Consider the following 23,402-nt stretch of genomic DNA (forward strand, 5'->3'; position numbering starts at 1 on the left):
AGAAGTAGAAAGCCTCATCTTTCTTCCTCATGGTGGCTCTGGTTCCAAATTGTTGGTGTTGCGAATCACAGCCCAATGCGTAACCATGAGGCATCTGTCAAATTTAAATTGAAAACAGGCCAGTGCGCTCTCGGTGATTATACAACTCTGATACCACCTGTCAGACCTGATGGATTCATTCACCTTTCCTGCGCAGCTCTGTTCTGGGCTGTGTGCTTACATACCTTCAAGGATCTGATCAGAACAAAGTGGTGCCTACTTTTAGCACTGGGGTCCCTAATGTGGTTCCAGCCTTGGCAAGGTGAGAGACGGGGCTGGGCTTGAATCTCTGCATCCTCAGTGCCCATTATCCCGCTCCCACCCAACAAGTACCTTAACTGCTTGAGAGGCACCCCTATCAGCAACTGCACTAAGACGTTTCTCCCAAGAGTGAAGTGTAAGCCAAAGAGAGGGATGATCTAAGAGCCTTGGCTTCTTTTTTCTTTTTTTCTTAATGTAGGATGTGGAGGGAGGGAGAAAGCCCCTCCTTGTCCCGGAGGCATGCCGAGGAGCGGGTGCTGCTTGATACAAGCCGGTCCCTGCTTGTATTCTTGCTCTGCTCATCTTTCAGCCCGACCTTGTTGTCATTTCTGGCCACCCATGCTGTGCTGGCTGTGAAGCATCTCTGATCCCCCTGCTTACCTGAGAAAGCTTCCATCTGAACACCTACCCTAGTGTCGTTCCGCTCTCATCGTTATGTTTCTTCCTGAAATTCCCCAGGTTCGTAACTGTAAGGCTGAAGTCGGGCCTGTTTTATGGTAGGGACAGCAGCAAATCCTAAGTAAGAATAACAGCTTGCCTTACACTGACTGGCTCAAGGGAATGGTCCTTTTTGGGAAAGGAGACATGACCTCCTGCACATGAGCATCAGCTGATGCCAATCGCGGTGAAAGAAGCGCTCCTTTCGGTGTGTTTCCGTTGGATCAAGTAGGAAGTCGGAGTGCCCCTGTGCACAGCACTCTGGCACTTTGTCTGGACGTCGTGGCAGTGGCTGGACGGGAGTAATGGGCCAGGGACTGGTCTCTCTGCAGCACCCACTGCCTCTTCCCCCCCGGCCTCTTCTGACTCGTGTTCTTGTGTTCCTGAAGACTGAGACAAACTGCTTCTTCACTGCTCTCCCTGCCTTTTCACCTAAACGTTTAGCAGTATTCTGTGACAGTGATAAGAATTGTAAAAGAAAAGCTGAAAAAATTACTGTGGAAGGGAAAGAAACTTTGAATGATTAGAACACAGTGTAATATTTTATTTCTATAAAGCAAGATGCGTATGTCCAGCCTGAACATCAACCATAGCACATCCACCTTGATTTTGTCGCCGTTTGCTATAGACAGGATGGAGGAAGCCCATCGAGCCCTTTTCTGACTAAGTAAATACAGACAAAGAAATCTGTGCTAACTAGGTATGGGTAGTTTAAGGCTGTTTGTGCGATTATGCACGAGGGACTCGGCCCACACCCTCTGTTCCTCCCTTGACAGCGCTGGGCACTGGCCTGGCCCCTAGAGTGCTGTGTTGTAATTAATGGCAGCTGCAGGCCAGTGCCCACCTGTCAGCTCTTCTTCAACAGAACATCTTTTTGTGTGTTTTGATTAAAATGTTGACTAAAGGTCATCTCACTGGATTGTAAACTTAGACATTCCCCTCCCCCACCACACTCTTCCAGTCCTTTCTCTTACACCCACGGCCTCTCCCTTGAGAATGGAAATCACACAGGTCCTTTTAGCAAAGGGGTTTGTTTTCTGCCCCTCACACAATCTGGGCCCCAGAGAACATGGGTGAAGTGACCTCACGATTACATTTTTTCATAGAAAAGACAAGTTACAGCAATGTTAGGGGTCCCAGGAAGAGCGCCCCTCCCTCCAGCCCGAGGAACCGGTCTCAGGGCCCACCGTGGTGAAGCGCCTGGTCCCGTGGCTGTAGCGTCCGTGGGACATGGCAGTCTAGCGTGGAGATGGTCTCCTTGTGGGGAGTGCAGGTCCTTTTCCAGCCCCAGCCCCTCTGTAGCCACTCTTCCTCCCACCCGGCTGCTGCCCAGCCTCCGTGTGCCTCCGTCTCGGCAGCCCTGCTCCCCACAGGCCGCCCTCTAGGGCTTGTAGTCTTCGGGGCGGATCTTCATCTCCACCCGTTTGAGGGAGTAGTTAGCCCCGTGCCAGCCATACCAGCTGATGCCATCCAGGTGCTTGTTGTGCTCACCGAGGCGGTAGTAGACTCCGTTGAGGTTAGAGTCTGTGCAGCAGTTGTACCAGTAGCCACCTGGCACAAGAAACCAAACAGAGTGAGCTAAGAATGCCCTCCCCTTGGAAAGTGCCGACCGCCGCGAGCTGGCTCAGGACTTGGTTGTCATCCTCCCGTGAGCTGCAGTGACAGAGGTGCCCACTCCACGGTGCCTGCTGGACAGCTAACACTGCACCGTTTCTCCGCAAGTGGCATTGTGTCCAGAACGGAATTCCCTTCCCCACCCCCAGATCTCACCTTTGCGGAGCTGTGCGCAGTGGTCCAAGCAGTTGTCATTGTCCTTGTCCTTGGTGCTGAAGACTGTGTTGTTGTGGTAGGAGAGGGCGCTGTTCTCCACATTGCCACTGAAGTTCCCCAGGAAGAGGCGGTAGCTGTTCAGTTCATCGCCCAAAACGAAGTGGCTGTACTCGGCATAGCGCGTGTTGCCCTCCCAGTCCTGTTGGAGGAGACGGGGCCTGTGAGGGGCTACAGCCAGGCTTCATTTCAGACCAGCTCTGCACCAGACTCAGCCCAGGACGTGCAACACCCCTCTCCTGAGTCACCCTGTGGCTCCCTCACTTCCCTGTGCGCTGTGAATGGATGTCTTGGCTCCACCTCCCTCAGGGGGCTCATCGGAGGAGCATGAGAACATAAAGTGCGTGCTGCCAGGCCTGTGACTGAGCCACACACACACAGTATCAGTAAGGCTGGTGCTTCAAGGGCCTGTTCCCCAGGCCAGAGCAGGCATAATGGTATCCCAGCTCACTGGTGGGCTTGCTCTGCCTCAGCCTGGGCCTGGCTCCCTCATCATACCTCCTCCAGCCCTGGCTCTTCTTTTGTGCAAAACGGAAAATCAAACACCTGTTTTCTCTCCACTTTGCTAGACCTTACAGGAAATGGTGGCCGGCAATGCACAGATCTGTAGTAAGAAGGAATAGCGATGGCAGAGTGGGATGGGGTGACCCTGCTCCAGCTCAGGCTCACCTCCATTTCCACGCGGAGCCGAGTTGGCCGTTGGGAGAGCCGGTGGATGTGCTCGTTTCCCAGCCAGAAGTCCCCGCGGATGCTGCCAAAGCCCAGCTTGTACTGCTTCCAGTCCTGGAAGAAGGACACCAGGCCGCTCCGCCGCCTCTGAATGATGGTCCAGCCGCCTCCTGAAGTCTCCATATCACAGAACACCTAACACAGACAGGGCGGGGTCAGGGGCTAGCAGAGACCGGCGGTGGGCAGTTGTGGGCCCACCTCCCCACCTCTCGCCATTGCACAGCCAGTGGGGGCACACTTCCACAGGCACACTGGCACACCTTGCAAGCCGTTCCAGCGCAGTGAGCTGGGCCAACAGTGATGGTTTGCTACGGAAGACTGTCTGAACTGGTGGGAAAGGGCTCTGGGGTGTGCAGCCGTACATAGGGACCTGCCTCGCTTTGTTACACTTAGCTGATAGTGTGTTTTCCACAAGTAGAAGCTGTGTGGCAGCTCTGCGTTGAGTAAGTGCGTGTGCTCCCTCTGTGTCTCTGTCACAATGTGGCAATCCTCACAGTATTTCAGAGTTTATAATGCTATTTATTGCATATGTAATAGATTGCTGTAGAGTAATTTTCAGATGCCCGTGACTTGCTTTAGGAAGGCGTTCGTTTTATTGGCGGTGGTCTAGAACCAAGCACCCAGGCTCTTCAAGGTGCCCTGGTAGGGTCTGCAGGGGAGAGAATTGGGGTCATCTGCTGTGCTAGCGTCATGGGCTCTCCTTTCTCCTCCCCGAAGAATAACTACTCCCGGAGAGCAGAAGACTGAACCTACTAACGTGGAGCTTAGACGCATTTGCTACATGTGCGTTGGGCTAGCTCTCTGGCATTTGATGTGTTTGCTTTCCTGGTTTTGAGTCTCTCTTTCTTTGGACTATGGGGAGCCCCTGTTTCCAGCCCTGTGAGGGGTACAGGCAGGCAGAACATCTGTGTGCTGAAGCAGTGTGCCGAAGTGGGCCTCACCTCCAGCTCAGGGCTGCCCAGGAAGTCATCAGGTGGAAGCTTGTAAGCTCCAGAGATGTGGTAGTTCTTCTGATGGAGGGATGAGCAGTCATAGATGGCATCTACAAGGGAGCAGACCACAGCGTGAGTGTCCAGGCTCAGGGCCCTGTGACTCTGTGCTGGATGTATTTAAACCGCAGCTGCATTCCTGCCATAGGATTCCCATCCATCTCAGTAGGCAGTGTCTGAATTCGGGAGACAGAGAGAGGAGGAGCTATTTTTGGACTTCAGGGAATGCAGGGCAAGGCACTAGGAAGCCCTTCACCGTATAACATCAGTGGGACAACCCAGGGGGCTTACAGGTTAACTCTGAAATGAAGTCTTCTGTAGTATGGAACTCTGAAGCCCAGAAATGTTACAGTTCCTGACATGCTCCTGTTTGACAGTCCAATGTCTTAGACAGCAAGCCTCTGATCGATCAGGCAGGAGTCTCTGGTTTGGGTACTGTTGGCTGGTTGGTTTTTGTTGCTGATTTTCAGAGGGTAATGGCTACTGCAAACCAGAACCCTCCTTAAGGGAAATAGATTTTTACAGTTTTATCTGGGATGCTCCCACTCCCCAGTCTCGCCATGCCAGAGTCTCACGTGAAAATGAGAAGGCTCTAGGAACCCTCCAGGCCGCCCCGGCAGTGATAGGAAGGCGCAGAGGAGAGGGGAGCGGAGGGCTGGCGGGCAGGCGCCTTGGCACTCGGGCTGCTTTTGAACGTGTCCTGGGCTGCCTTTGGGGCCACTGCTTTACACCAGGGTTTGAATCCGTGTTCTGAATATCACAGAGCAGTATGGGAAAGACAGCCTTTCCCGGTGAGATTCAGCAAGCAGGAAACCTTACTGTCCAGGAGAGTACTGCCCGGTCTTGGGATTCTCTTCTCGGGACCACTACGCTGGCCCTTAGAAAAGAGCACAAAGATGGCAGAAATCGCACTTCCGCCCCAGGAATTGCTTGGATTTGCCAGGTTCTGCTGCAGAACGCACTGGGGGAGGGGACGGAGGCCAGCCTGCCTTGGCCAACCAAGTTCTTCATTTGCTTTTACTGATGAAAACACCTCAACCTACTGCTTTGCCCAGGCAGCTGGCCCTGAAGGAGAAAAATCAGGGCCCTGGCCCTGGGCAAGGAGAGTAAGAGGAGAGATGCAGTTGGTCCCCCAGGAAACGCCCTGCTGGGTGGGCAGCAAATCTAGTCTGGAGGGGTAGTCGGTCAGATTGTCCCATCTGCTTTCATCTACAGAGCTAACCCAGACTCACTTGTCTGGAAAATGGCCGGAGGACACCTTTCCAGCCCAAACTAAGGGTCCAGAAGTAAATGCTAGAAAAATTATTTATACACGTCAATGTGCATAGTACAGTTTTCAAGTTTATTTAAGCTAACCCACTTTCTTCATCTGAACAGAGGGCCATTTCTCCATTCTCAACTTGGTTTCCAGTGTAACCAGCGGTGGTTTTGTTTTGTTTTAAACCGTTTTATTGGCACTTCATGCACATACATACAATTCAGTAGTTCAACCATCTCTAACCATCAGTGTATGTCAGCAACAACAGATGACCTAGGGCCCATGCTCCTGAGGACTAGCCATCTGCTGACAAGTTCAGGAAACAATCAGGAATAGTAAACTCACCTCAAAGCCCATCTGAGCCAAGCCAACCAGAAGTTATTGTGGAGACAAAAAGGAATTGTATCTTATTTCTTAGAACCCCAGTTTTTGCATAGCATTATATTATTTTCTGTAGGGTCTTGGGAGAATTTTATTTAGACCAGAAGGGAAAAGCAGATGCTAGAATTGAAGAACCCTGAAGACCCTGCCCCGTCCCCAACACAACAGCATCCACCCCTCACATGGCCATGGGCAGTGTCCGCGGGCTCCATTCACTCATTCATTCATTCATTAAGACGAGGGCAAGTTGCAGAGAGAGGACCCCAAATTCCATTTCCGCCCATCCTGACTAAATCCTGGGGGCACCAGGAACAGCAGGTTTGGTTGCTCCTTCCTGCTTTCTTGGTTTGGAGGATGGTAGCCTGGCAGCTCGCGGGAAGGGAGCAGTATAAGGAGACCCGCGTCAGAAGATGGTGTTTTTAAAGCTGGCCGGTGACTGAGCAAACCACTAAATCCTCCGTGCCTCCAGGTGCCCATGCCCCTCTCTAATGTGAAAGCGTGTATGTCAGAGAGACCTGTGAAGGTCGTCCAGGTATGTGTACGGGCCATGAAGAGTCCAGTAAACCCCTCCTGAAAGCTATACTAACAGTAGCATTCACCCAGGAACTCCGACACCCCCTAGTGATCATGGTCCCTAGTGATCATGGTCACTAGTGACCAGGGAGCAGCCGAGTGAGGACACGCCCTCCTTACCGGCTGAGGTCTGCGTGACTGTCTGTGCCGCCGCCTGCAGCTGCATGATGTCCATCTGGTTGGTCATCTCCGAGAACTTGCCCTCGGCCTCCGTGAGGCGCCCCTCCAGGCGCTTGCTGCCGCTCTCCAGCTCCATCACCTGCATGACCACGCTGACCCAGTCCCGCTCCTGCTTCTGGCTCAGCTCACCCAGCAGGCCGCTCAGGTTGGCAATTTGGGCCTTGAGCTCCTTCACCTCCTCACAGCAGGCCGCCACTTTGAGCTGTCCAGGTGTCTTACGCTTCGGGGGCTTCTGGGGCCACACCGGGGGGCTGACAAAGGCCACGGTGAAAACACAGAGCCAGGTCACAGCTGCAAGAGACTGTTTGAGCATCGTGCTTGGACCTGGGTGGGAGAGAACCTTCCTTTGCCTGGGGGAATCAGGATATGCTCAGTTAAAGCTTGCAGAGCGGCAAGAAATGGTATAAAACCTCCACTCACGCTAGACTGACTCGTACTTGGTCGAGTTCTTTCTTTCCTTGCTCTTTGGTAGCCTTCTCAGAGCTTGAGTTGTTGAAAGGAGACGTGAAGTGGGTGTCCTGTAGCCCTCCTTCCCAAGCCTGCATGCTCTACCAACTCCACGTCTTAAATATTGTTTGCTGCCTGCACCTCCACCCCACCAAGGCTGTGCTTTAGCCCCTCCCAGCTCATCTGGGAGGGTCAGGTGCCTGCTGGCTGACGTCAGCGCAAGCTTAGGCCAGACGGGGGAGCGTCCGTGGGGGGCGGGGGGGACGCAGGGGTGCGACCTTTCCTTGCCTGCGCAGTCTCTGGGCAGAGACCAGAGGACTGCAAAGTTGTGGGTTTCCCGATTCGCCTATTAAATTATGGCCCTGCCAGCCACTCAGTCAGTTCTATCAGCAAGCAGGACGGGGTCAGAAGAATTTCCAAATTCCATTTTCTCAGGTTATGTAACGATGGGGTTGGGAATAAGACTCTTTATTCAGCCAGGGAGACCTGTTAATGTGATCCGTGTTCTTTATAGGAGGCTCTGCTGTACTGTGAATGTGTTTTAACTAAGCTGGTCATTCCTTTCTCTAACCACAGTCAGTGTTTAGCAGAACATTCCTTCTACCTGGATTTAACACCGTCTCCCAGTCAAACGTGGCCAACTTAGAAAAAGGGTAGGAATCGGAGGAATAAGCTGAGACGCTCCAGAAGGAAACAGGAAGCGCTGTGTCATTGGTAGCCGCAGGGACGCTTTGATGGCTTCATCTCTTCTGAAATGCTTTGCCCTGCAGCACAAAGTGGGCCGCTCACGCTGGCGACATCACAGCAGAGATGAAAATTCAGGCGAGCCGGGCAGGGTCTGGCATCGGTCCCCTGAACCTCCAGCAGAGTTTGGGCAGAACAAGGACCAAGCCTATCTTTGAGAGGAGAAGAGGGTACTGTTATTCCGCCTCCCCTCCAAGATTATAAAGATAACATAGGCCCGGGGTTCTCTCTCTATCAAAACATAAAGATAAGAATCCCCATCGCCAAATAAATCCATATGTAGAGCCCCATCACCCTCCTCCTACCCAGTGTTTTATCTCTTGAAATTATTGTCTGCGTTGAGCTATAATTTTGTATCTGAAAATAGGGCTACTTTACTTTTTTTATGTACATATTTGAAAGACATTCCTCCTTTGTACACATGTGAACAAACCTTCAATTCCAGCAAAGTAAGCTTTTCACTAAGAACGTATACAGAGGGCAGACGGTGCCTTTGGAGCAGACTGTTGCTGGTCCCGTGTGATGGAGCCGTGGAAGCAATGTTACAAGTCACGTTGGTGATTGTTCAGTGTGAGCCCTTCACGCCCAGGCTGACAGCCTCCTTCTCAGCCACACTCCTCCAGAGCCCTTCCCCAGTGGAGCTTCTGGTGTAAGAAAGTAGTTTCTATCCAGGCAGCTGGAGTTACCAAACATTTATTTTCTCTCCCTAAGTCAGTGGTTCTCAACCTTCCTAATGCCGTGACCCAACCATAACATTATTTTCGTTGTTACTTCGTCGCTGTCATTTTGCTACTGTTATGAATTGCGTGACCCCTGTGAAAGGGTTGTTCGACCCCCACGGGTTGAGAACTGCTGCTCAAAGTCAGAGAGCAATAGGGGATCCAAGGGGACCAGGGCCCATTTTCTTGGAACCTTTGTCACCCTGGTCTGTTAAGGAGTGAGAATGTTGCTAGCACCCTACAGCAACTTCCCCTTCTGCTGTGCTCACTCGCTGCCACGGTGTCCATTCTGACTCATGCCGACCCTATGGACAGGGTAGAACTGCCCCTCTGAGTTTCTGAGACTAACTGTGTCCAGGAGCAGAAAGCCGCATCTTTCTCCCATAGAGTGGCTGGTGGTTTTGAACTGCTGACTTTGTGGTTAGCAACCCAACGTGGAACCACTTGGCCTGCCCGCCAGGAGATTCTAAACTATCTGCTGGGCCCTGTTCTCTCTTTGCAAATACAGGCCCAACCCAGAGATAGTGTGGGTTTGGTTCCAGACTGCCCCAATAAAAGGAGCCACAAATATGTTTGGTGCCCCAGAGTATATGAAAGTAATGTTACACTGTAGTCTATTAAGTGTGTAATAGCATTATGAGAAAGTTTGAAATATTACAAGGATTACCAAAATTTAGACACAGAGACACGAAATAGCACATGTTGTTGGAAAAATGGCACCAATCGGCTTACTCTTTACATAATTGCCACAAACCTTCCATTTGGCAAAAACACTCTATCCGACACAGGCATTAAAGCAAAACTCAATAAATGAGGTATGCCTGTATTGAGCCCAGCTGGGCACCATAGCCCCATAGAGTTCCTTTCACTAATGAAAGCCAGGTCCTAAGCTGTCAGCAGCTCACAGCGATGGTCAGTCAATGCCACAGGGGTCTTCAGAGCGAGTCTGAGCTGACACCAAGTGTCCGAGAAGCACCGTGGGCCGTGGAATGGGCCAAACTCACAATTGGTAGCCCAGTGGAGAAAGCACAAAGGAGAATGGAGCTTGGTGGGTTCCCAGCCCGTCTGTTTGTGCTTCCTATAACTGCTCCCCCTGCCCATACAGGAAGACGTTGTGACTAGATGTTCATAGCGGACAGGAAGGGAATCAGTCATTCATATCTGCAGCCCATGTAGCATCCTTTCTAGGAAAGGAAGGGGCTTGGTTCATAAGTGTGGAGCAGAAGCATTAGCTTGAATGCATCGTCTCTGGCATTTATTTTCTGGAAACTTCTAACAAGACATAAGATGAAAACAGAAATTTTTCTTTAGCTGTGTCAAGGGTTTTTTGTTTTGTTTTTCAAGTTGCCTAAGCTGCCCAAATGTCAATAAACTTTCCAAGATTTTGAGAGAGAGAAAAAAATAGCTGATTGGGGACTATCCCATGCCAAGAGATTATCCGTTCTCTACCAATGGCCCCAGGATGTCTTAGATTCTGAATTGCTAAGAGAAGCAAGAGTGAGCCCTTGTTTTGTGCAGAAGGAAGCCAGTAGAGAAAATCATGAAGAATGTGCCGGGCTCCGGTGGGCTTTCCTTCTCAGAGAGGTACTTGAATGACTCTGCCTTTCAGTAAACAGACTGGCCATGAAAATGTGAATTAACTACAGGAAAAGAATGGGAGACCTGGGTTGGATAGCTGACAGTTTCTCCTTTGCTCCATTTTAATGATGAACAAGGGTCAGCTTGGAGCCTCAGGGAAGATGTTTGTAAAAATAAAACTTATATTCTTATTGATTAAAGTCAGTTACCTTTTGGTTAGGCTGAAAGTTCTCAAAGCTTCCACCATGTTTATGCTTTCTCATTGCATATAAGCCCTGGGGGTATTCTGGGTTACGTGTGGGGCTGCTACTCGCAAGGTTGCCAGTTTGAACCTACCAGCCACTCCAGGGGAGAAAAATGGACATTGGGAAAACCACCTTGGGAACGATGCAGCCATTAGCTTCGAACGCTGAGTCTACCCTGTGCCCCAGCAAATTCTTCTAGATGTTGTATTCGCAGCGGACATTTGAGCACCCCTCACCAAAGATGTACAAAAATGTTCATGGTAGCGCCACTCAAAATAGCCCAAAACGGAACATTCATCAGCAGTAACCGGATAGATTGTGGCACTTTGGTGTGATAAGGAAGGGGACACAGACCACTGAATGCAACAAGGACGCACCTCCCAGACCGTCGTGAGCGCCATCGTGTGGGGGGTCAGGCAGTGGTACGCTCCTGGAATGAGGCCTGGGAGGAAGCGCCAGTGTTTCTGAGCTGCCAGCAGGGTGTTGGGTACCGTTTCTTTGGGTGGGTGGTAGTTACAACGGTGCTTTTACTTTGTGCTAATTTACCCTTATGCATATACTTTCCTGTTTATGTTTACCTTAATTAGCTTATTTTTAAAACAAGTGATGCATGTAAAACACTTGGAATAGTGTCTGAGATGTAGTCAGCAGCCAGCAAATATTAAATAATATTACATAGGTGCACAATCGTCAACTCATTAACCAACGCAAATATAAACTAAGTCCCGCATGTGACTTTTTGCTTCATGGTATTTACCTCCACTATATTTTTCTCAAAATCCTTGAGTGACACTAACAGTTAGGTATGTGGCTACTAAGCAAAAAATAGCCGGTCAAACCCACCCGGAGGTACCTCAGAACAATGACCTGGTGCTCGGTTTCCAGAGAACCAGCCATTGACAGCCCTGTGGAACACAGCTCTTCTCTGCTCTGCCACCGGGGGTCACCAGGACTCCGAATCAATTTTAGAGCAACTGGTTCTGTCTTCCATTTGTGTTTTCCATATGTACCTCACGAACACTTCAGCCCTGTGAAGGTGAGTGCCTTGTCTGCCCTGTGGACCATGGTCCCCCGACCAGCTAGCATTTAGCACAATCCTACAAGAACCCAGGTTCTTAACGGAATGAATCAACTCCAAACCAGAGGCTCTCTTCGGCCCTTCAGTCTCTCACCACAGTTAGGGTCTTCATTGTAAGGCATCCCCTTCTCTCCTGCCGTACGTCTCTGTTCCTTCTTTAGGTCTTAATCTTAGAACCAAAGAAAGTGAGGATTGAAAGAATGAAGATAGTTTGGTTCGGCCCTCATGTTTGTAGCAATAATGACACGGTATCTCTGTTGCGCAAACCCTTCACATCCTTGGAAACCATTCTTTTCTGTCTCCCTCTCCCTACTATGAGGAGCGGAGAGAGGACTGCTAGAGCTTTGTCCCACTCTGTATTCCACAGGCCCGACAAAATGGCTTATCTGATTACTTCCATGTGTGGTGCCCTAGCAGTTAACTTGCATCACAGCCCGAGGGACACATGCAGTTGAAGACAGAACAGAGTAACAGAGCACCCCATAAAACAACCTTGTTTTGAGCAGCTGTATCCCAGTAACGACTCTGGTATATCCCCAAAGGGGAGTCAGACGCCACTGCACTGCAATGTTTGTGCCACCCGCTGAGCTCCCACAGTGCAGAAGCGGGGCCTCCAGCCACCCTGTGAGCTGCAGGGCTACCCTGGGGCTGGCTCCCTGCCGCACAGACCAGGACAGCACGGCTGGAAAACAGCCCTGACACCCTTTAAGAATGTCAGCGAATTCGAGCCAGTTGTGCCCCAGCAGCCAGTGATGGCCAGGGGCCCTGGACTGTACAGCCCCTGGTCGAGGGCTTCCGTGGGCGAACAAAACCCTTCTCAAGCCTTAATTCTAAACACATGTCTCCAAGATGTTCCTGCTGACTGCTTAGAAGGCTGAGGCCTGCTTTGACGGCTGTTTCCCCGCTTCCAGAAAAGGTACACAGTTCTCTTCCCGCACCTCTGCTGGAACCAAAAAAAAGAAAAGCCTTAGTCCAGAGAGGTAAGGATCTGCCCAATATTACTCACTTCTCAGCAAAAACACATTCCAAGCCTCTGGGCTCATGCTGGCCTCACCAATGTCTGGGTAACCCTAGTAATTCCGGACCCCTCAGGAGAAAGGTCAGGCAGCCATTCGAAGGAAAATAAAGGGGACCCCTTGTGAACAAAAGCGCAAGCGCAGTGTGTGTCTTTGTGGTTAGTTTCTAGTCTTCTTCATCCCCCTCTTCTGTTCCGCCATCCCTGAGAAATCAAGTCTCTCATCAGTACCCCTTCTCCTGTGGGCTTTCTCTGACCAAGTTCATCTTTGAGAGCATGCTACAAACCTCAGGGAGGGTGGTTTTTCAATGCAAGAAGCTGGCCATCCATGAAGAACTAAGAAGGGAGCTGTTCTGGGGCTTCTACCATGACTGGCCAAAAGGCCAGGGGGTCTTTGCTGCCCAAGACATCCCTAAAGGGGAGAGAAGTTGCTGTATTTCGGTAGTGAACCTCTGCCTCCCGTGGTTTGTAGCCTGTCCTGGGGAAGACCTTAGCATGAACGGTACTACTCTGGGGGTGCGTTCAAGAGACTGCTTCTGACTCTCGTAGGGAGGTGGCAGCTGGCAGTTTCACCCGCTTCTTTGAAACCTCACGGTGAGCTGCATTCCAATTCTGGAGCTGTCCAAGGATGGAAAACATATGCATCACAGAACTGGGGAAATATGGAAGGCTCTGTCCTTCCCCATGGCCACCTCTCGCACAGCCTGCCTCAGCAGAGAGTAAACGTGTCAGTGGTGGCCACCCTGTTCTCTCCAGTGTCTGAACTTTGTCACAGTCCTCTTCCATAAGCTCTTCCTCACCAAGAAGACGGGCCTATTGCTTCTTCTTTCCTTTGACCCTGGCGTGGGCATCAGGCATCCTGTGATGTGGCATGACTCCTTCATGGAGTAGAGGGCCAGCTCGCATCTGTGTATACAATTAAATGTGGAGCGTTCGAAGCGCCAGAACACTGGGTGCCAGCGCATTCAGCATGTTTCCCAACTTCATCCCCAAAATAGACAGAGTCAGAGCTCCTACACATTCAGAAACCAAGAAATCAGGATTTCACCCAAAATTTTAACTTCCCTCAGAGTCGAGGTAAATAAAAATCAGCTTTGGATTCCAGCTGCCAGCCTTCTTCCTCCACCTCTCGTTCCTTTCTCTCTCTCTTTTCCTGACAGCTTCTGTCTAATAACCTCTCTCCGACAGCTTCTGTCTAATAACCTCTCTCCAAGCTGGTGGATGTGAAGAAGTGGAAAGGGAGAGAAAAACCTGCAGGCATCCCCAGAAAAGGAGCAGTGCTCAGCTCGTTGTTGTAGAATAAAAAGATAATGGCCAATCTGTCAAGAAGTGTTGACAAGAAAGATAGACTTGGAAGTAATTAACTAGCTGACAAGCTGGGAGTGATGTTCTTGCCAATAGCTCCCTAAATCAGCCAGCACCTTGGAAATGCGACAGTCATCCATCATTTTTACGCCCCGCCTCTGACAGGCCTCTTGGTTAGAAACCCAGCCAGCACAAACTGTGGGCTTCAACATAAGGTCTCTGTGCCTTATGCTCGGTGGCACCAGCCAGCATCCAGCCAGGGGAAGCCTGGAGGCGAATGCAGGGGGACCCCTGACCTGGCTTACCACAGTGCATTGCTCAGCCTTGGGTCAGCACCGTAACTGTGCTCCCACAGCCGACTTTGTCCTCTTCACCAGAGCACCTAACCAGCACTCCTGCTGGCTCTCAGAGAGCAGCCGAGGGTATGCCATGAGATTGGCATCTCTCAGTGGGAGAAAATGATTATGCAGCCATTAGGAGCAATTAGAAGTGAATAAAGTCGGAAGTGCCTTTGTTAGGTAAATAAGCACACTAGAGACTTGTATTTGTGGTTCGGTCCCTGCTGTTTACCTGCATAGATGAAAATAACTCTGATCGGCAGAGGGGTGTCAAAAAGTTCATGGGGAAAAATGGGATTAAGAGGTAATGGAATATTTCCACAAGGTTTTGAAGCTTTTGCATACTATTTTCTATTTAGAATTTTTTGTGGCAGCCATGTGTTTTCAGTAGTGGAAGGTATTTTGAATGAAATAAGGAACAAACTTTTTAAGTGATTAAAAAAAAAACAGCTAGTGGGACACATATGTCCCAAGGAATCTCTAGTGCTGGAGTTGGCGGAGTGGAAACCTTTTTCTTCAGATCCACACAGGCACCCACCAGGTGGCAGCACACGCCCAAAGTGACCTCGCAGTTTCTCATTAAACACTCGCAATCACTGCCTCCTTGTCGATTCTGACCGTACAGGACAAGGTAGAACTGCCTCAGTGAGTTTGAGACTGGAACCTACAGCAGGGTAGAAAACCCCATCTTGCAGCTGGTGATTTTGAGCTGATGGCCTTGAGGTTAGCACCACTGTGCCATCGGGGGGCCTTCAGAAAATTTCTCCCGGGAGGCAGAAAATGTAGCTGGTTGCTGTATGCCCCACAGATCAAGAAAGGGTTAAGTTGGATACCCCCAAGGCTTCCCACTCCGCCTTTGCTGCTTTCCCTGTAGCCCGCCTTCATAGTACTGCGCACCTCCCTTCTCTTGTCACATTTCAAAGGCATCCACTTCACCTGCCGGCACTGCCATCCGTTGCTTTGTAAGGGAAACCATGGTTCTGTGTGGAATGGAACCCTGGGCACAGAACTAAGTCCCTGGAGGCTAGGAACAGGGAAGGGGCTACAAGAGAGCCCTGCCGGACATTGCCGTGAATGGGGAGGAGCCCACTCAGGCCCGCCACAGTCCCCTGTGGACTGTGAGGCATGTGTCACAGCTTCACTCCAAGGGAATTCAGGGAATGTTTACTTGACAAGGAATTAATGAAGTGCAGACCATGGTCGACACCAGAAACCGACAGGAGAAGGCAGGCCCAGGGCCAGTTGGGCAGCAAATGGGTAAATGTTCTCCTAAACTAATGGGAGCACTAGGCGAACCCAAGTGTTCCCCCAGATGTGGCTGCAGATGCTCGGTGTTTGAAGACTTGCCGACAGGGTCGAGATCTGTGTGCAGCGGTCTCGCCTCACTTTGCTTTTCATAGCCTGGAGGTCACCAAGGTGACAAGGCTGCGAGCTGGGCCTGGGAACCAAATGAGCTTTACAAAGAGGAATTACCAAGGCACCTTACGTCCTCTGGATTTGACCCCAGTCCAGGGACCTATGGCGCAATGGCTTAGAACACAGCACTGTTCTTCAGGTGCCACACCTGAGCCCCTCTTACTCCTTTGCTGTGGGTCAGCCTTAAAACCTTGATCAGTTCAGGATTGCCCTCCTCTGTCTCTTTCCCCCTCAAACCAGGTCATGACGTGCCTGTGAATTGCTTTGAGGAGCTGCATGAGAGAGAGGTCATGGGGGGCAGGCGTGAATAGGCCCCATTATTAGGCTCCCGGGGCCACTCTGGATGGACACTTGCCACGGCCAGGAAAGCCTCCTCACTGGACCTCATACTGAAATGCCTCCTACCTATTTTTGAAGACGAGGAGGCAAGGTGGTGTGACCGTGTGGTACACACGGCTTTGAGGTCATTTCTTGTCCTTTAGTCATTTCCCTCCACTCTGGAAACAATTTTCCTCGAATGCCCTTAGTTCCAAGCTTTTCAACATGGCTTTCTTGAGTGACAAGTCAGTCCTGGGGCGGAAGGAAGTGGGCATTAGGGAGGGAGTGTCCGTCTAGTTGCCCCTCCCTGCTCGTCCGCGGGCGATCCACTGCCTAGTCTGTTGTTCCTCGCTGTCTCTCCTCGTTCCTAACACCAGCTTCCGCTGTGGTTCTGGCCTTGGCGTTTCTGCTTGCTCTGTCCAGAACACGGTGCATGTAAGAAGGAACCGGATGTTCTCACTGAATAAGGACATGGGATGCCAACAGCCCCCTGCCCACCCAGGTTGGGAATCAGCCGCTGTTAACTTAGACTCACTTGCTGTGCTGTTTTCTTTTCCTTGGGACCTCGAAGCACATGGGTGGTGGGGGGGAACAGGGGGGGAGGATGTCAGCTGGGCCTGTCATTGTGGACGGACTGCTGCCTGTGTGTGTGTGTGGCTCTTTGGGCTGGGCCGATTTTGGTGGGGCCTCTGGTGTGTGTGGTTCAACACTTCCTTGGACAGTTTGCCCTTTGTGAGCCACCAGCACTGAAGGGGAAAGACAGGGGCATTGGTAGGACAGGCTTTATAACCCCCCATAAAATGAGTGCTCCTCTTTAAGAGGGCTTTTGGGGAAAGGTGATTTCTTCACTCCCTTTGGTCTCATAAAACCACATGTGGGTTTAAAAGGAAATATTTCAAAGGGCAGCCTTGTGTCCCTCAGGTAGGCAATGGGGGCCTAGGAGCCAGCACTCCTAAACCCTTGGCTTGTTTATCCCACACTTTTCCGTCTGCGCTTTGTCTAGAACAGTGGTTCTCAACTTTCCTAAGGCCTCGACCCTTTCATACAGTTCCTCATGTGGTAGTGACCCCCCCTCCAACCATACAATTATTTTCGTTGCTACTTCATCACTGTCGTTTTGCTACTGTTATGAATCAGGCGACCCCTGTGAAAGGGCCGTTCGACCCCCGAAGGGGTTGAGACCCACAGGTTGAGAACCGCTGGTCTATAAGCTCCGCAGTCACAAACAAGCTGCCTTAGAAGGGCCTGCAGTGGCCGCCTTCATGTGGCAGAGCCTGACGGTGTCGTTGGAGCTTCTGAGAGGAAATTAGACATGAGTCCCCAGGGAGCGTCAGCACAGGCTCCATGAGGAAGTGAAGACAAAGGTGCGGTGGCTCCGTTCGCCTGCACAATGAATTATAGAGAGCTAACCGAAAACAGCCCAGCCACTGTATTTTCCCGGAAGCCTCCTGAGGCTGACGGTGGAGAGCGAAGCCACTGTCCTTACCACCAGAAAGCACATGGTGCACTTTAACCATCATGAAAGGTCTCTTTAAATGGTAAGGTGGCTCAAGGGCAAGGAGAACATCCTACAGTGTGTCACCTCCATGCTCCCCTTTCCTACAGGATCTGTGCACTGGCGGTGAGTCAGAGTGCCTGTCCCACAGGGATGGGATGGCACGGTGCCTGGCAGGCACCCAGCATCAACCCAACCAAACCCTCTGCCGTTGCGTAGCTTCCAACTCAGACGGTCAGTCTTCACGGGGACAGGTAGCCTCACTGTGCTCTCTCCGAGTGGCTAGTGGGTTTGAACTGCTGACCTCTTGGGTTCAGCAGCCCAGTGCCTCACCCACAGGAGCACGCAGGATAAGCTCTCAGGCTATCTCAGCGATGTATTGTCATCATCATCATAATACACTGCCTCCCAGAATGGGGTGCCAGAGTCACAGGGAAGGAAGAAACAGTGACACTTCTAAAAATGGAGCCTTTCATTGACTTTAACCTCCCCAGAACCCCACAGCTGCAGTCCCCGTTCTGGGAGGCTTCCATCGAAAGAAGAGACACTTGTAGTCAAGGAGTAAGTTGTAGAGGGGATTAAGATGGAAAGGGGGTGGAGGGAGAATGAACACAATGATGGAAGCTGGTTAGCTCGACCTTTCTTGGACTCTGAACAAGAGAGTGGGTGTATAAAATCTTCTTTCCTTCCGGGCCACCCACAAGTCTCCATTGCTCTGCCTGCCGTCGGGGGTGCAGTTTCTCTTCTTGTTCCACTGATTGGGTGTTAAGGTCTTTGTCTTCGTGCCTGTTCGCACGAAAGTTTGCTTCTCAGCAGCAGACTCGCCTGTCCACCCCTCCAGTTTCTGACATGGACCTGATCCTTGTAGGGCTCTCTCCTGCTCTGTAAATCAGCTCTCCACCCAGGAAGAAACTGCTTTTTCCTCCTGGAGACAGCCTTTGCCAGGGCACCCGGCCCAACCCAGAGGTGCACAGCGGGAGAAGCCACTTGGGGGCAGTGTGCAGCCTGTACGCTGTGCCCACTGGCGGCTGGAATCTTCTCTTCCCACAGAGGCTACAGGGCAGGTGTGGGGTTGGTGGGCAGAGAAGGGACATCCGTCCCTTGCTTGGACAAGATGTTTGACTGGCCCTCTAGGGGTCCCCCACTATTGTCTGGCTTCATGCAGGGTCAGCAAACCCTGACCCAAACTCGATGCTCACGCTGTGGCCACCCACTACCCACCCCTCCTCTGGCTTCCTGACTACAGGGAACTGCACCCTGCTCAGGCCTGGCCACCAACTACCCCAGAGCCAGTATGTCCTGTAGGTCCTCCTCCATGGCTCCTGGACCGTGGCGTCAGCCCTAACGATACAAGTGGGATTAAAAGTAGCAGTTTCAGACTATTGAAGGGAGGGCAAATGAGACCAGAAACCACTTCTGGAAGTATTACGAGACCCACCCTGGTGCAGGTGTGGGCACACTGTACCGGAGCTTTTTACATCATCCTTTCTGCTCAGTGTATGTGAGCGCTATTTGTGAAAAAAAAAACAGTCGTTCCTAAAGGATCAGCTTAGTGTAAAATTGTCTTTCTATGCATAATGAGTGGGGAAAGGCTTTTTTGGTTTTTTGTATCCCCAGAATGAGGCAGTATGTATCCTTGGTGATGTTTATACTTTGTTCTTAAACATAGAATATGATCCAGAGCACAAGATAAGATCCTATCAGTGCCACCTGGGTGTTCGTTGTTTTCTGTGGGGCTTCCCAGCTGTGGCGCACAGGAGTGCATGTATGATGACAATCATTGAGACCAAGTGTTATAGGGAATGCAGTGGTGGGGGATGGGCAATGGCAGGGAAAGGGGATTTCGGGAGTAAATAATGAAGGGGAAGGGGAGGGAACACTAGAACTGTGAGTGCACAATTCATTTTAAAGGCAGTTCAACTATGGGGGGGGGGGGTAGGGGAAGGGAATGCTCTAAGATAGATGTGGTGGTGATTGTACAATTCCCCTTGATATGATTGAACAATTCAATTGTATGATATGTAAATTATGTGCCAATAAAACTGTTGGGGAAAAAATTAGAGGGAGACATTACTAGAACTCCTAGACTTTTGTGTCTGATTCCTAGAGTTGATGGCGTCTACTGAGACCAAAGCCCCAGCTACCTTATCTATCTTCCTCCTCCGAGCAGTTCTACTCTTATTTGGGCCGTCCCAATAGTCCTGTTAGGAGACCACTGCTCAGAGCAGGGGTCCTCAAACCGCGGCCCGCCGAAGACACTTACCCGGCCCGCCGGGTGTTTTCGTCCATTTTATGTGCAGTGTGCATAGGGATTTGTTCATTGTTTGTTTTTTAAAGTATAGTCCGGCCCTCCAACGGTCTGAGGGACAGTGAACTGGCCCCCTGTTTTAAAAGTTTGAGAACCCCTGGTTTAGAGGAAGGCCTCCCTCCTAGGGTTTTCTTTTCTGTCTTCTTAATGCTTCTAAAATCTGTATTTGGGTTCAGAGAACCAGATAATCATAAATCTATTCTCAGTAATAATTATCAATAGAGTTCACCCAGCCTCGTGTGCATGTAAGACCAATTCCAGTTCCTCACTGATGGGACCCGCTGGCCTTGGACCCACTCACCCAAACTTGCCGTGGGTTTTAGTTCCTTTAGACTTGGCTCTCAGTCTCAGCTTGGAAAACACTCTCCGGGGACACGCCGATGCCAAGAGCATTTCTGAATCCCACCACAGACTCATTCCGGAGCATATCCCACCTCAGTGCTTTGCTGAAGAACCACGCAGGAGCTCCCACAGGGGTCGCCTCTCTCTCCCTATAAAGACAGGCGCGCCCTGGGTGCAGCCTTCTAGAGAGCCTGGACATCAGCTCCAGTAGTCTACTCAGGGAGTGCGTGGAACTGCCCCCAGTGACGTCTCAGTGCTGACGCAAGCCCAACCTGAGATGGACAACTTCCCGGCCACGGCACCGAGCAGTACTTTTGACAACTTTTCTCCTCGGACAGACGAAGGAAGAAGCAAGCATGTGCAAGGACCGCCTCAGCGGTTTCATGTAATGCCCAACCTGTGAGGAAGGTGACGTTTTACAGACAAGGAATTTAAAAATTCAAAAAAGGTGACGTCTGGCCATGCAGCTTTTCAGTGGCAAAACTGGAATTCCAGAGACTTAGCCTTTAGAGACTTCAACTCCACATCCAAAGCTGCTTCACGCCGCGCCCCGCACCCCACCTCCCTTCCCAGACCGTTGCAGATGGATGGTGGGTCTTAGAGAAGGCCATCGCCCGCCCATGGGCTGTCGTCTCCACATTTATAAAACCTCTCTACCCTGTCTTAGGATGCATGCAGCCAAACGCATGATACGTTGCAGAGATTATTTGGGAAGTGCTTTGTAAACATGATGCATTAGATTATTACTTTCACAAATGTTAACTTCTCTAGTTCATCAGAATTCTGGGCAATGCCATCTCAGTTTAATTGGAAGAAATGTGGAATTTGAAGTTAAAAATATTGTGACAGCAAGCTCTTGCCATATTACCACATTGAACCCAGATCCTGGAATTTCCCCCAAACCATTGAAAATTCCCTCTAGTCCAGCAGACATTTTGTCCTCGGCATTAAACTTGATCCTCTCGTTAAACTAGTCTAGACTCCCTGGTTGATGTGTCCCCTTTGGCTCCCTACCTATGGCAAAACACAGGTGCAACTGGTGTCCTCTGACTTCCTCAGGCCTGCGGCTTTTCCCTCCCGCTCTCCTGACCATGACGTGGGGTTGTGTTGAGAGTGTGGGTGAGCTGCTGTTTGTTTTCATGCCCCATCCCGAGGCCCCGCTAGAAGGAGAGTCTCGGCCCTAGGGGACCTCCGCAGTCTCGCCGAGGGGCTCCTCTGGCATCTCGCCTCCCAGGGGCGCTCGGCCTACTTGCCAGAACAGGGGGAGTCTTTCAGCCTGAAGGGGACAAATGTCAAAGCTGTGAGTGAGAAGTTTCGTTGAGCCCAAGAGGCCAGGCCAAGTAGCTCTGGACACACCCAACTGCCGGCCTGCTGTAAATGGAGGGCGTGGCCCCTGAGGAAGTCGGGGGTGGGCTGGGGGATCTTTAAGGAGCAGGAGATGGATTCTGCCAGAGGAACAGTGGGCATGGTTGGACAGTGTGCCCTTGGCATGGATGGCCCAGTCTCATTGCTCACACCTTAGAGTCAGGCAATTTTCTTTATTTTCGTGAACTTCATTACTGAGGGCAATTGAGAGGAAGAAATAGGAATTAAAAGTTGGGCAGAACCTCACAGACCCATAACTTATCTCAGTTTGTTAAAAACACACAGGTGCTGTTAGCTCACACTATCTGAGAGCAACCTGGTGTGTGTTGATTGGAGGGAAAATCCTAGAGCAAGCAAAGCATCGTGTCTCCCAAATGTTAGCGCTCTCTTTACTGTACCACCCACCCCAGACATTAGGAGTAGGAGATCAAAACTCTTTTCTCAGATAAAGCCATTCAAGTGAACTTTCTGGATGGCAGTAAATAATTGTTGCTCCCTCTGCATCTGCAAGACACCGTCCCCAGTATGGTGGTGAGCCCTCCGCCCACAAATGTCCCCGCTGTTCCCACCCTCAGATGTGTTGAGTGTAACCACGTCTTCCTTTTGTTTTTCCAGCATTAATAATAAGCTCCAACAGCCCGAGGCAGCTGCCGGGGTGTTAGAATATGCCATGAAACACTTTGGAGAGCTGGTAAGTGCCTGGTGCCCCTGCAAAAGCACAGAGCCAAAGAATTGGCTAGGGAGACCCCAGCCATGGCCTTGAGAAAGTTCTTTCCTCTTCTGATATTTTCTCAGTCTCTTAACAGCCTGACGGGCCTGCCGATTAAGGATAGAGGAGCCAGTGGCTATATGAACTTCTGAAACTAAGCATGGCTCGTGAGGGCGGACCATCATAATAAAGGCTAGTATTCATCTAACCCTTAGATGTGCCTAGCACTTAGCAAGTGCTTTATGTGCTTCGTCTGATTAAGTCTTTCCTGTGCAGTAGGGACTATTGTTAATTCCATTTACAGAAGAGGAATCTGCAGCCCAGCAGGTCCAGAAACTCCTTCTAGCTCACAGACTGAATAAGTAGGGAAACCAAGGCTCACACCGAGGTGGTCCGGTATCAGAGCCCAGGCTTCCGACCCTGAGTTGAGTTGCCTTGATTGTCTGTGGAAGCTGGCATTGTGCTTGACCTGCGGTCATCACTCAGGACATACTTAGAAAGAAACCAGGGCCAACGCTCCCGAAAATAATAGTAACAACTACAGTCTATGTATGCTCCTGGGAGCCTGGGTAGTGCTGTGGGTAAATCACTCAGCTGCAAAACAAAAGGTCAGTGGTTCAAATTGACCCACCATTCTATGAGAGAAAGATGTAGTGTTTGGCTCCCTTATAGATTTATAGCCTTTAGAAATCCTCTGGGGCAGTTCTACCCTGTCCATCAGAGTTACAACTCGATGACAGTGATTTGGGGTTTTCATTCATGCTGTTGAGGGATACAGAGCCCTGGTGGGGCTCTGAGTTAAGCATTAGACTGCTAGCCTCAGGGTCAGCAGTTCAAACCCATCAGCTACCCCGCAGGAGAAAGATGGAGCTTTCTGTTCCCATGAGAGTTATGGAGTTGGAAACCCTGAGTCAGAATCCACTCAGTGGCCATGGGTTTCGGTTGGTATTGAGGGATTTGCCATTTCATTATTGCTTACATAGCTTCTGCTCTCCTTCCATCTTTGCCCTGCCATTATTAAAACGTTTCCATTGCTCTTTGTGGCTGGGGAGAGGGGCTCTGGTAATTTCCCAACCATCTATAAAACACTGACTTAATCAGCTTAGCATTGAACGCTCTGAAGGTCAGAAAGCTCTGGGTTCATCTGTTTGCTGAGGAAGGAACCTTTCATTCGTCATGCGGGTCGCTCACTGGGGTTTGCTTTCTCCAGAGCACAGAGTCTGGGGGAAGGGCAGTGGGGGAGCCCTCGCAGGCTGTTTTGTTGGATGGCCTGCATTATGCCTTATGGAAGGGCTAGTAGATTGG

General features: G+C 50.8%; 2 protein-coding genes across 3 annotated transcripts in view; one reads left to right on the top strand and one right to left on the bottom strand.

Annotated features, from left to right (window-relative positions):
• The window catches only part of MTOR (mechanistic target of rapamycin kinase), a 128,423-nt gene that overhangs the window by 62,544 nt on the left and 42,477 nt on the right, over positions 1 to 23,402 (top strand). For both annotated transcript variants that reach the window (XM_045299085.1, XM_045299086.1), the window contains exon 30: positions 22,004 to 22,079. In XM_045299085.1, coding sequence (XP_045155020.1) covers positions 22,004 to 22,079 — 76 coding nt within the window. The remainder of the gene's footprint in view (positions 1 to 22,003; positions 22,080 to 23,402) is intronic.
• On the bottom strand, positions 2,036 to 7,123 carry ANGPTL7 (angiopoietin like 7). Its single transcript, XM_004705177.2, has 5 exons — positions 6,616 to 7,123; positions 4,236 to 4,336; positions 3,235 to 3,429; positions 2,509 to 2,707; positions 2,036 to 2,289 (listed from the first exon to the last, which is right to left on the bottom strand). Exons 1-5 carry the CDS (start codon positions 6,986 to 6,988, stop codon positions 2,120 to 2,122), a joined length of 1,038 nt encoding a protein of 345 aa, XP_004705234.1. The 5' UTR covers positions 6,989 to 7,123; the 3' UTR covers positions 2,036 to 2,119.

This window comes from Echinops telfairi, unplaced genomic scaffold (assembly GCF_000313985.2).
Source record: "Echinops telfairi isolate 266 unplaced genomic scaffold, ASM31398v2 ScPeMD7_7457;HRSCAF=8495, whole genome shotgun sequence".
In the NCBI taxonomy this organism is placed as follows: domain Eukaryota; kingdom Metazoa; phylum Chordata; class Mammalia; order Afrosoricida; family Tenrecidae; genus Echinops; species Echinops telfairi.